The following is a 13,651-nucleotide window of genomic DNA, read 5'->3' as shown; positions in this document are numbered from 1 at the left end:
CATCACCTCGACTCTGATTCATGTTCCTCTGTTCCCATGACACACATAAAATTCCTGCGTATATCGGAAGGATCCACGGTCCATGACTGTTCGTGTTCATGTGAAAATGTAATCCTACAGCTGCTTTATGAGCTAGCAGAAACTTTTGCGTCTTTGATCGCTGCTGGTCTGTGCTGAGCTTTTCAAGTGACTAAACGATAGTCATAAAGCTCCTCTGCTGACTGTTTAAAAGTTGTTGCTCTTCTGGTACCTCTATTTTGTGATTTGGGGCCCATTATGTAGGTTACACCATATTATTAATTTTCATAACATGACCCCTTTGGACTAATCACACACTGCTACTTCATCTCTTCTTCTTGCCTCGCAACGTTTTACAGCAGTTCTGGGACGTTACTTTGCCCTTTTACCCGTAGCAGGTTCTCCAAGTTGGCACCTTCTCATCACCTCAGGCATCTTTCCTTGTGCAAATCTGTCATCTTTGATGCTCACTGACCTTTTCCATAAACTTCTTATTCCTGCTCTGAATATGCCTGTCATGCCACTGTTACTGTCGTAGTGGTAAAATTCTTTTAGTTTATAGATCGTGTTTCAGATCACAAGTGAGAACTGAAGTGTATTTCATGATGCTTTTTTTCCGCCTGTGCAGGTACAGGGTCTTTTCCTGACTAGGGTTGTTAAAGTATTACACAGTCATCCTGAATGAACGGATAGTTACTTTTTTCAAAATATAGATTAAAATCTATTTGTCTATTTCATCTGTATGTGCATCTTTTTTTTATATATATATATATATATGTTTGTTTGTTTTTTTAACCTCATCAAATTCCCTACCAGTTCTCATCCCTTTTGTGTCTGGCTGTGACTCCCTCCTTCTAGACCCCTATGTTGTACTACAGAACCCTCTGTTTCTCGGTGCGGAGCATGCAACAGCACTGAACCCGTTGGCTTTGTAATCCACTACAGTTGTAAACATCTTGCATGTTCAGAACTTAAATCATACACACCACCTATTAAATTCACAGAAGGACTTGGTGACCAGAACTTTCAAAAAATCAACAACTGCTATCTATTTTTGTCTAAGCAGTGCTGCAAAATGTCACGCTAGTTAGATTTCTTGCAGTGGATTTATGGATAGACTTCATATAGATCACTTTGCTGCTGGACAAGAGAAGTGCATTGCTTTTCTATTTGTATTAAGAATTCAGGATATATTTTTCAGTGACATTTTCTCCGTGAGTGGTTCGGTTTTAAATGAGCAATTTTTACTATGATAGTGGAATACCAGGATATTTTTAGGCTAGGTTATCCTACTGTGAAATTTTCAAACCGTAACATCCCTATTCCTGACTGCCTTATTCTCTGCACAGCTGTCTGTATTTGTACAGACATATCCACCACTTGATCGATTTTTTTTTTTTTTTTTTTTTTTTTTTTTTTTTTTTTTTTTTTTTTTTTTTTAATTCCCGATTGAATAATCTATTTTTAAGCTTTCTGGAAGGTGTAACGCAACCAAACTCTGCGTATCCTCCCATGCAGTTCATTTTCATTTTCCAGCATGTCTGTTAAACCTTGTTACTTTCATGTTCGCAAGGGTTCCTTAACAGATTTCTGCTCAACTTATTAAAGCACTGGCTCCATTAAGTGTGAGTGTGTGTGCGCGAGTACGGTTTTAGACTGTCTGCACTCATTCTGTGCTTTTGATTAATAGGATACACATTCAGATTAGATTGCTTGTGTGTCATTTCATATGCTTAATTGCATTTGCTGGTTCTTGCTCGATTTCTTTGTTTCCTTCAGCATAGTCTCCTTCCCGCTTACCCAGATCAGCCCCATTTTAGAATCTCTGTGCTACCTCACTCTCTCCAGATGGCTCAAGTTCCAGCATTTTTTTTTCTCCCCCCCCCCCCCCTTTTTTTTTGTTTAAACAACGTATGCCCCACCCTGTGGTCTGAAGTTCCGCAATGAGCCTTCTTGTCAAGGTGCCAGGTTTTAGATTCAGCGTCTTGTAAGAAGTACATTTTCCTCTTACTGCCCTGAAAGCACAGGAGCTTCATGCCCCTCCCCTTACTCTCATGCCCCTTCCCTCCCGTTCTCTTTTTTTTTCTTCTTCTTCTTCTTTTCTCCCTTTCTCTCTCTCTCTCTCCCTCTCCCTCTTTTTCTCTGTCTTCGTCTGATGTCCTGACCACTAACGGCTACATATTAAGAGATAATTCCATACCCCGAGGTTACAAACCGGCTTAGACTGGCTCTCTCGCATTCTGACTCCATTGGGTATCCTGCGTTTTTAAAAAAAAAAAAAAAAAAAAAAAAAAAAACATATTGTGACTCACTGCCTTTTCTTTTTTTTATTTAAAGGAGCAGCAGTCTAATTTTCAACTGCACAACAAGGTACAAAGCCAGATACATTATTGATGCAGTGTTTTGCATGCACGTAGAGCTCAAATTTTAGGGAGACTCATTCTGGTTCATTACCTTGTATCAGTTAAAATGTACTATAGCAGCTACTATACTGTATACAATAACTCGGCCTAATCTGGTGCAAAATTCTGTGCTCTACTTGCATCAATCGTTTTCTCCACATATGTTTGCTGTAGCATTTTTATGGTTTCATTATGAGCATCAGTGCATACTCCAGAGATCGGAGTATGCTGATTCAGAGTCCCATCTAGACTCTTTGCTTGAAGCTTGTAGTATTTCAGTCCCCAAGTCTTTTAAATCATCTTGTTTTTTTAAAGTGTCCTTCCATTGAGTGCACCTTCAAGCATCTTCGTGACGTGGAAGCATGGCAGAGGTGTTCAAAACGGCTTTGGATATTTGTCCTTCAGTGCGGTAAAACGTCTGCTGGACATCGTTCACTTTTGTCTGTACATTCACTTTATTTTCTTCAGCAATTTCTCTTGTTCTTGTTGCCATGTTCAGAGTCTTTTCATTCATTCACGTTTTATCTCGAGGAGACCGTCCAGTCAGTGATGAAAATGCGAAACAGCAGAGTCGGATATGAAAGTCGGACAGAACAGCAGTGGCCTCTGTCCTTTTGGCACCCGACATACACCCAGACGAACCACAGCAACAGTGTCATATTGAAACCGCATAAATGAAAATTAATTTGAATATTAGGTTATGCAAGACTGCTGAGTCTGTTCGGAGCTGAGTAGGATGTACAGGACGTGTTCTGCATCCTCATGTACCTGCTGTCCATGTGTCTAGAAGGGCTTCCCTATTTGCTCTGCTTAGAACTGGGGAGGGGGGTGGGGGGGTTCTCTCTCAAGCATTCCCTTACAGAAACTCACTTGTGCCTTTCTCTGTCTGTTTTACTCTCATTCTAGTGCTTCTTTGTCTTGAACTTCACCCCCCACACAGCCTTCCTCCCCTTTTGGCCCGTCTCCTCCACCCTTCTCCCAAACATCCACTCCCTCCCTCGGGCGACAGCAGAAGAAGAATTGATTAGTGGCATGGCGTAAAAATAGAAGGGCCTGTTGTCATGGCAACGGACACAATGAGCTGTTGTCTTGTTTAATGAAGATCGGGGTCTTAAGTGTTGTGGCTGAATGAGCATGTGCAGGAGACACTGCTCATGTCTAGGTGCATCGAACACGGCGTACGTTCATGCTGGGAGGCAGATTTGCTCGTTTAGACCGCAAGGATCGTACCATATTTCTATTTCCTTGTGTTTTACATGTACGCAGATGTGTGGGTCTGTGGTCGGTGATATTTTGGGTGAAGACCTGTATCATGCATTTGCAGTCGTAAAGCACGTGTAAACCCGCATTCTGTTATTCCCAACTCCTATAAATTGGAAGGCGACCAATTACAACTCTCTTGCTGAGGATGCCTTCCTCTTAATTGGCCTAATTAGTGTCAGAAAACTGGCCGTGTGCGATTTCTGGTCCCGTTTCTTGTAGCCCCTCCCTTGGAGCGATTTAAACAGTAACAGTAGAAGAATACGTGGGCTGGTCAGGTCCATGGTCCAATTAGAGGAGAAACCAATGAGCTTTGTTTCGGTTCTCAGCAGCATTAAGTGATTAGTGTTCTTAAAACATGTCATTCAGTGTCCTTGGTGCTCCTTCTTACCAATTCTGTGTACTAGCTTGATTTCAGGTAACTGTTAAGAAAGAAAGAACACCGCTGTCTGACTCATCTGGTTTAGATAACCTCCCTTTTAATTGATAATTGTTCACTGATGGGACTTGTGATTTGCAGGCAGGACAGTCAGCAGCCGTTCTGAGAGGATACAGCAAGATGGTTTTTCTTATTTCTAAGAAGCGCATGGTTTTTTTCTTTTCCTCCCTGCTTCAGCGTTCCAGTATATTTGTGAATACTGGTAATCCCTTTTTATCAGATTTTAGTGACTGATTATGGCGCTTTTATGTTACTGTGAAGAATGGGGCTGAGCTGTTCTCACCCTCACACGCTTTGCTTATTTTTAGCATTCCATTGAGGTGCAGGCAGTCGTTAATAGAACGCAGGTCCCATTCACCGGGTTTTTATATGCATACTCTACACGCTTAGGATTTAGGCATATTTTAAAATGTGAGTCTTTCCCAGATTCCTCAATAGTCTTTGAAAAACTTCACTGCCTGACTCGGGGTTTCTTAAAATTGGAATCATATGTTTTTGTGTGTGTACATTATATAATTTTGTACACTGCAGTCTTACTTTTTTCACAGATCAGTATAACAGCTGGTCTTAAAATGTGATGAAAGACGGGTTACTGGTCAGACAGGCCCGGCATCAGTTCTGAGTGCAGTGGTGTTCATCACTTGTCCCTCTCCCCTGGAGCTGTGAATGTAGCATTGGCTGCCTCATGATCTCATAAGTGCATTGCTGAAGTCGTATTTCTGCTTTTGCACGCCCTCAGGGAGGTCACACTCGTGCTGGAGTGCTGCTGTCTGTGAAAGTGAGCTCATAGAGGTGACTACAGCACAAGGGAGCTCACTGCCTCGCTGTCATTATAACATCTGAATCGCAGAAAGGTAAGTGAGGGTATCACCACTGTGGGAACAGGAAAAGGCCTTGTTCAAAATTCTAGCATGCTTAGAGGAAAGTGCTATCTAACCTCTTGCGCATACACAAGCTCCCAGATGCCCCCGATTAGTCAGTGATGCTGTGATTGAACGGAGAGTAAGTGTGCCATCCCTCCCACCCAGAGAGCATGGCCAGATTTGCTCCCTTGCACTCCCAGCAATAGATGTGGCAACGTCCGAATTCAAACTCGCGCTTCTGGACGATTGTGTGAAGGTTTATTCTATTGTGCCAGTCAGGAACCTTAAACAGTCTTTTTAGTGGTTTTGTCTGGTTCCATCTAAAGTAGTTGATGTATAGCTAAAATGTGAACATTTTAACCCATTTTCCATACCACTTATCCTTCACAGGGTCTTGGGGGAGCCTGGAACCTATTCCAGGGAACTCGGGACACAAGACAGGGAACACCCTGGACTGGGTGCCAACACATCACAGGGCACAATCGCACACCCATTCTCACACCATGGACAATTTGGAGATGCCATTCAGCCTACAACGCGTGTCTTTGGACTGGGGGAGGAAACCGGAGTACCCAGAGGGAACCCCCGAAGCACGGGGAGAACATGCAAGCTCCACGCACACAGGGCGGAGGCGAGATTCGTACCCCCAAACCCAGAGGTGCGAGGCAATCGTGCTAACCGCTAAGTCACTGTGCCCCCCTTGATGATAATTACAATCTTTATCAAATGTTTTTTCCCTGTTACACATTTCTCTGTATAACAAAAGTGAAATGTTTTTGTGGACATTAGCTGTGAGGATAATGCAATTTGTCTATCCAGGCTCGGTCTCTGAAAAGTCAGACTCCAGTATTGTGACTACAGTGTAGCTCATTAGTGTGAAATGATGCTGTTTATTGATTAGGATGCTGTGGCTACATATTTAGAGGGAAAAGTATCTCAGAAAGCATCACACCCCTAAGTTCCCATGCTGACCTGTTAATGCCAGGTCTTTGCTAACAGAAATTTCTTGAAAGTTGAGGCTTATTGCTTGTTTTCCAGCTTGATCTTTAAAGTCTTTTCTAGGGTATTACGGCTGCATTTAGGGGTGTGAAATATAAAATTGCTTCAGTTTAAATGTGATGCAATTTTGGCATATTATATTCTGTCATGAGCACAATGTGAGTTTTGCCATGTTTGCTTGCTTTTCCAAAAAAAAAAAATAATAATCCTCAAAAATTTGGACTGAGTACCATGTGCAAGACTAGATTCTGAACTGTGCAGCCTACCAATATGACTTAATAATATTTTGGGCCACATCCTGCAATAATTTTTTGCTTCTTTTGTAACCAAGTTTAAAAGTGATTGCTGTATTGGATTTTCTATTAGCCAGACTTTCTGCTGTTCAGGTATGTCAAGGACATAAACTCTGCCTGTGTTCTTGCACCTTGTGTCTAGATTGAGTATTTTAACGCTTTCCAAATATTGAATAAGTTAGGAGAACCAGTACTCCTTGACAAAAAGCTTACATTGGAACTCTGGTAAATACCAAGCATGTCACTCATGCTCATAACAAATAATAAGAAAAAACAAATGTCTGCGAGTCGTGCCCCAAGTTCCCTGGGATAGGCTCCAGGCTCCCCGTGTAGGTTAAGAGGCACAGAGGATGGCTGAATGGGGATGGGTGAGGGTGCAGAGAGTGGGGTCAGTGCTCACACCGAGGACAAATTAGTTCTTAAATTAGGAGCTATTGAAATAGTTCAGCTACACAACAGTGGTCTCCAAAAACTTTCAGTCAGCACACCAAACCAACTCAGACCACCATACATGGGAGGTATTTCACAAAGTGAGCTTAGAAAATCCAGACTTATTCAATGCAACCTCGCTTAAATTAGCCAGACTGATCACTCAAGACACAGTGTGTTCCTTTAGCACAATCCAGGTGCAGCATGTTCCTGCTAATCCAAGTAAAGCTGAAGTAATCAAGACTCAATCGATTGCAGAAGTAGCAGAACCTCAGTTAAAGAGCAACGTTTTTCTTCTCTCAAGCAGAAGTTGTTTACTATATATTTTTACTAGATATTATTATTATTATTATTACGAAAAAAAGGAAATCTTATAAATATTAATCAAACGAGATTTGGCTTGCAGAAAATAGTCAATGGAATACATGATAAAACATTAGCCTACTTTATATGCTAATGTAGTGAGTAGGCAATGACCAGACAGGGATAAGATCTTTAACTGGACCAAATAAGAATTCAAGATGGCATTATTTAACAAGTGTTCATCAGTTATTCTGGACTTAGGAGAAGCAGAAAACCGAACATGTTACAGTATGAAAATGTGTGTAAATATTTTCAGAAACCAATCACAAGATATTTCATATTTTTTAGCAACAATTAATAATGCTGCCTCCTAGTAGTAAATATCTTGATTATATGCTTGAATCCAAGGAAAGCTTCAAGTTGGAACTGCTAATTTCACATCAAACGTTACCCTACTGCATCCTAATAAAAGAAAAAATGTGCCACTGAGACACAGTTTGGGACATTTTGTTTTCAGTATAGCTATCCAGTGATTCTGGAGTGTTTAGTGATCATAAGATCCCTTTAGGAAACGCTAGAGGATCTCTGTGCCGGAATGGTCTGGAAGCCAGTGGCCTAAACGCTTTTTGTAGACCGTAGCCAATCAGATCCATTATCTGGGAAATGGCTGATATTGGGCGAACGGTTCAACTGTGACCTGGCTGCTTGCTATTTTCAGCAGTCTGCTTATTTTTAGAGCAAATACGTGAGTAGCCTTTGTCATTTTGCTCAGCATGGGTGACTAATTTGCACCAGTGTTTCATTTTACACCATTATTCCATCCACCACCATTTCCATTTAACGACAGCAGTTTATTTTAATCGCTTATCCCTTTCAGAAAGTTAGTTGTGAGAATGTTCAAGCTTCAAACCTGAACTTGAACGTTTCATTTGAATTATGAGAGATGGAAGAGGGTATCTAATGTGTCCTTATCTATAGTAGTATAGTTTTGTGGGGTTCATCTTTATCGCTTGTTTAGTCTGGTACTGGTTGGGGGCACGGTGGCTTAGTGGTTAGCACGCTTGCCTCGCTCCTCCAGGGTTGGGGGTTCGAATGCTGTTTCTGTCGTGTGTGCGCACAGAGTTTGCATGTTGTTCCCGTCCTTCCGGGGTTTCCTCCGGGTACTCCGGTTTGCTCCCGCAGTCCAAAGACATGCATTGTATGCATTGACTGGCATTTCCAAATTGTCTGTAGTGTGAATGTGCATGCGATTGTGCCCTGATGGGTCGGCACACTGTTGAGGGTGGCCTCTGTCTTGTGCCCCGGGTTCCCTGGGATAGACTGAATATTTCAATAAGATATTTCGGTTCCCCTTACATTTTTTTTCCTCGATACTAATCGAGCTTTTTCTGACCGGTTGTTTTTAAATTGGTCGCATTTGCGAGGTAGACTCCTTTTTTTTAAAAGAAACTTTTTTTTTTTTTTTTTTTTCTGGTTTAATTCTGAACTTTCCCACCTGCCTTCTCACCAGCCTGTACACATCCTCAGGAGAGCATAGCAGTGTAAAGCTTGAACAGAAACGCCAGCCATCATATTTCTTTTCCAGTGTTGGTAGTGCTTACCCTGTGTGACCCTGTACCAATCCTGCTCTTTGCAGCTTCAAACTGGGTTACTGCGCCAAAGGCTTCTGTTTGCAATAAATCATGCTCCTTACATTTAAGGTCAAGGAAAGTATTGTGTGACTGCACTCAATCACGGGGGATTTGAGAGCTTCAAGCTGCATGTTTGTTGCTTATTGGTGAGCACCGCTCAACGTGCAACTGTGCTTAAGAACTTATTAGCATGCTTACTCACATTATTCTAAGCACACACCTCAGTAATGATGCAGAAGCCATTTTGAGATCTGCGAAGCTCTGCATCAGATGGCGCAAATGGGGAAGGCTTAATCTAGCCAACTGAGCGGGTGGCTGATCAGACGGGCTGGATCAGCGCAGGCACGTTTGGGATACAGGCCAACACGGCTGGGGTGGCAACCCCTGCACACTCGTGATAAGCCCTGCGCCCTGGGACGAATTGCAGTGAACGTTTGGAAAATTAAGAAGATGCTCCGGTGCTCTTGCGTGAACGAATCAAGATTTTTTTTTGTTTGTTTTTTTGAATGATGCTGTGCTCTGTGTGCACTCGTGCTGCCCTATGTGAGGGATGTGATGCCATTAGCACACGGGTTTGCGAGGTGGGGTGGGGGGTTGCATCAGCCAAATGAATTGTCATGATGCAGATCATGCGTGAAATGAGCTGTGGATTCCACCATTCACTCACAAATGGCCTTATTATTATTACACCCCATCGGCTGGCGTTTGGCCTGCTTTTACCGACCTTTCCAAATCTGTTATGTCTTAGTGTCAGACTGGGAGCCTTCACGCTGTGTGTGTGTGTGTGTGTGTGTGTGTGTGTGTGTGTGTGTGTGTGTGTGTGTGTGTGAGAGAGAGAGAGAGAGAATGAATCTAGGTTTACGGGGTCTTCAGGGTGTGATGGCGTTTGGAGAGAGGGCAGAGGGAGGAGGACATCTTTGTTCACGCAGCGATCTGATCGACAAGCAGCCGTGGCGTGCGCATAAAGAAAGCGCAATACTGGAGGGGGGATGGGCAGATGAGGGGAATTAAGGTTTGGCATTATGACAGGGTAGTATGTCAGGAGAGCGCACTGCGCTATTTTCTTTTCCGTCTTTTTTTCCATCCACAGCCCTCAGTTTATTATTACTGTTTATCCTCACTCCCCTCGTAGGTATACTCCTCCTTTTATTATTTAATTATTATTATTATTTTTTTAATCTCATTGCATCATAAATGCACAGACTATGGGGGGGGGGGGCAGTCAACTCGACAGTACCTTAAAGGGGCCCCCAGAAAGCAAGCATGTGTGTTTATTTTTACAACACAGTGAGGGAAGAAATAAGGTGGGTGGGGGGTGTGGGGAGGAGGGGTGCAAAGCGAGGGAGGGGCGACTTTTGGCTTTGTGGCTTGTGGCACGGCTGAAACGGAATGGTAAGGGGGGCTTAAGGACACAAAAGACAGCCTTATATTGGTATGGTCTATGAAGACCTCTGTGCAAAAAAAAAAAAAGGCACATGAAGATCTCCGTGGCTATGCGGTCAGTAGCATCCTCACTCAACACTAATAGTCACACACATACAATGCTGTAGTATCAATAGCGATGTAACTTGTGTCTCAAAGGGCAAAAAATTAGGTGCCTGACTGTGTAGGAGCACAAGTTCTGACTGCACTACTAATAGGGTTTTGTTTTGTTGTCCTGGTGTACCCAACCCCCCCACCCCGTAGGTACACTGATATCACAAACTTCAGTCTCTTCTTTAATCAGGACTGGATCTTGACTCCTCAGTCTCCTTCTTTCCTGCTCAGTTTCTCTCTCTCTCTCTCTCTCTCTCTCTCTCTGTCTTTCTTTTCATCCCCCCTGGCTGCTGTTGCGTTTGTTGGCCAAGGGCCCGGCGCTGTGAGTGTGTGTGTGCTGGATTGCGCGTGTGCAGGTTTCTTGGGGGGGTGAGGGAGTGAGTGTACAGGGTGCATGGAGATGCACAGGAGGAGGAAGGGAGGAGAAAGAGTCTGGTTTTTGTAGCAGCTGACTGAACTGAAACAGTCATTATATTATGTAAAGGAGGGGGGCCGGGGTGTGCGTGAAGAGTTTTCATGCTGACGCGCAGCGCAATGCCTTTTTCATTGGCTGGCTGTTGCCATTGTTGGTTGCATGTGTATCTCTCTCTCTCTCTCTCTCTCTCTCTCTCTCGCTCTCTCTCTCGCTCTCTCTCTCGCATGCGAGGTGGGTGGTATTGAGTAATGGCATGGCATTACATAGCCAAGCTATTTTTTTCACCCCTCTCGACCATTAAGTCAGTATTTGTGGAACGCAAGAATAATATTTTGCTAAAAGCAGGAGAGCGTTGCTTTATGTCGAACTGTTTTTCCAAGAGTTCTTCTTGGATAGCGATCACGGTTCCCTTTGTGTGTCTGTGTTAATGAACCTAATGTAGATCTTGCAGATATTCTGCTGCAGCAGCGTGACAGGCAAGAGACCAAGCACGATCAGAGTGCAGATATGGAGGGCTGTGAGTGATAAAACGATAGAACGCGCAATAATGAGATAATCGAGCTATGATTAAGTGATCAAGGGGCCAATTACAGCCGTGTTTAATTTATAATTGGGGATGGCTGTACAATGTGGCATTTTAAGACCAGTGAGACGTGGCTCCCCAGAGCTTAATTGCTTTCAGGGTGCAGTTTGGCAGCGAGGGGCTCTCATTAACACGCCAGCTGATTGGCTCTCTCGCAGCAGTACAGGCGTTTAGGGGGGTTTGTGACGTCGCATTTGGCGAGCGGTTTGATTGGTTTGCCTCCTGCGTGATCTGGTCACACGATGTTAAGCTTTCGTGACTGGGTGTGTAAAAGTTTGGAATGTTTCTGTGGAAGTGGTCTGTCGTTGGCATAGATGGTAGTTTTGGAAAGGTGTCTCAGATCTAATGGACATGTCCACTCAACCCAGTTGCTTTGTTATTGCAAGGTCACGCCGACTGCAAGAGGCTATGCTATGCTTGCTCATTAGTCATATCTTACAGCGGGAAGGAAGAATACAGCTCATGCACTTTTTAGAGCTGGAACTAATATTAGATACCCTGGAATGCCCCCCCTCCCACGGCCATCTCTCAAAAAAGCGTTTGTTTGTGCGTGATTACTGCTCTCCCCTGAGGACTTGCAGTAGGGTTGGTGCAGTGCACCCGTTGCCGCCTCACATACACAATCGTTTGTCATAGATTTAGATAGGAGCTCTCTCGCTCGCTCCCTCTGTTGGGAATTTAATGTAATGATTGCATCAAGGAACATCGCTGTAGTCTGACATGCAACATAGCGATACGAATTACATGACCATAGCATTGCAACTCTTGTGTTAGAAACTTCTTTTCTTGCGAGGCAGATCCCACAGCGATGTCTGAACACCACACACTCTGATTGAATAAAAAGCTACAAACCTTCCGAAGTGCAAACTAGGGGTGTTGCGCGTTGAAAGTTTCGCGGTATGAGGAGTCCGGGTAGAGGGAGGTGCAAAATATTGGGAGTGTCGCAGCCAGATACGAAAGGGATTAGAACCGCTTAGTAAGGAACTTGATCGGATAGAATCTGAACGTTTAGACGGGAATAGGTAGAACTGTGTTTTAAGCTGTATTATGGGCAAGCATCATCATAACCCTAGTAGAAATGCATAACGGAGGTGGTTCTTTCACCTGGAGATATGTACCTGTAAAACTCATTGAAGATGTATAATTGGAGCTTAACCCCCACTGTTGTACATTTTGAAGAGTGGATTTATATTGTTTGTGCTTTGGGTAGCAAAAATGTGGCTGCACAGCACCTTTTCTGTGAAGATATCTAAAGTGAGGGATGAGTGTAGCCTGAGTTTCTAAATTTAGTCCCTTTTTTTTTTTTTTTTTTCCCTCCTTCCACCATGAGGATGTCAGTATGCAGGATCTTTGGCACACACGGATGCTAAGAGTACTTTTTTCTTCTTTTTTTTTTTTTTTTTCCCCCGTCTTATACGACTGCATGTGCATTTATGTACTGCGTTTTACTCTTTTTATACTCTATTCACTATAATGTAATGATGGATTTGGCTTAAATTAGAGCTATAGAGTGAGTGTGTGTGTGTGCGCGTGCACCACCAGATCTAATGTTAATGGCCTACCTTATACTAGCTGCTAGGACCAGAATACAAATGCATCAAACAGATAAAGAGGTTCCACCACCAACAATAGCCCACAGTGTCCACTCAGTCTCCACTGTTCTATACTTCCCCCTTTGTGTGTGTGTGTGTAAGGGAGAAAAGGGGAGGAGGGAGAGTTTCTGTCTTCCCTCTGGCCACGTAGGGCTCGCCCATGCGTGTCTAACTCTTCGAGACAAGCATACACACACACATGATCATTTAGATCGCTTGTACGTGACACGTGGCCAAACCTGAACAGACTCCTGTGTATATACACAGATTCACAGACACTTGATTATTTATGATCTCCCTTTCATGTGCTTCACAGGAACACACACACACACACACACACACACACACACACACACAGAGTGGCTCAATTAGGCCTGGGCCTGTGAGCATCTCCTCCCTTGTGGATGATGTGGTGTGGTTTTGTCCAATTTTAGGCTAATGACTGCCTGATAGAATGCAGCACTAGAGACCGGTGCAGTTTCATCCTGCTTCTGTTTTCCACTTCATGACCATGCATTCTTGATTAGCCTAGCTGAGAATCTCTCACGAGTAGTAGCCTGATAAGCAGCGAGCATTCATCTTGTTTGTGCTACTTCATGACCATCCTGCAGTCAGCAAGCAGCCTTGTTTCCTATAGTAAAGGAGATCTGGAAGGTTAAGTTCTGAGGTTTGTCAGCAAAAAAATTAGACTTTTGGATTTGTTTTTGTTTTGGGATGGTTTCAGAATGCTCAGAAATACAGCAATGGAGAAAGTTGGTCAAACAAATATTTGGCATTCGAGTGTAGGAATCGTGGAAGTCAACCAAGGATGAAGAACACAGCTGGCACACATTTTAAAAAATAAATAAATGATTAAAAACAATAGACTTGCCCAATTCTTAATGAAAG

At 43.3% G+C, this 13,651-nt stretch overlaps 1 protein-coding gene across 4 annotated transcripts in view; it reads left to right on the top strand.

Annotated features, from left to right (window-relative positions):
• gatad2b (GATA zinc finger domain containing 2B) overlaps positions 1-13,651 on the top strand; it is a 42,972-nt gene that overhangs the window by 7,792 nt on the left and 21,529 nt on the right. Inside the window, exons 1-4 of one of the 4 annotated variants that reach the window (XM_053675328.1) lie at positions 2,098-4,098; positions 4,201-4,321; positions 4,859-4,973; positions 5,373-5,640. The exons of 1 other annotated variant lie outside the window; for it this stretch is intronic. In XM_053675328.1, the coding sequence (XP_053531303.1) occupies positions 5,486-5,640 (155 nt within the window). In that variant the 5' untranslated portion in view covers positions 2,098-4,098; positions 4,201-4,321; positions 4,859-4,973; positions 5,373-5,485. Of the gene's footprint in view, positions 1-2,097; positions 4,099-4,200; positions 4,322-4,858; positions 4,974-5,372; positions 5,641-13,651 lie in introns of those variants that run through there. 2 more of the 4 variants (XM_053675327.1, XM_053675326.1) reach the window with 2 other exon arrangements.

Source organism: Ictalurus punctatus, chromosome 24 (assembly GCF_001660625.3).
Source record: "Ictalurus punctatus breed USDA103 chromosome 24, Coco_2.0, whole genome shotgun sequence".
Classification (NCBI taxonomy): Eukaryota; Metazoa; Chordata; class Actinopteri; order Siluriformes; family Ictaluridae; genus Ictalurus; species Ictalurus punctatus.
The sequence above is the reverse complement of the archived record's forward strand: the minus strand, read 5'-3'. Positions and strand labels throughout refer to the sequence as shown.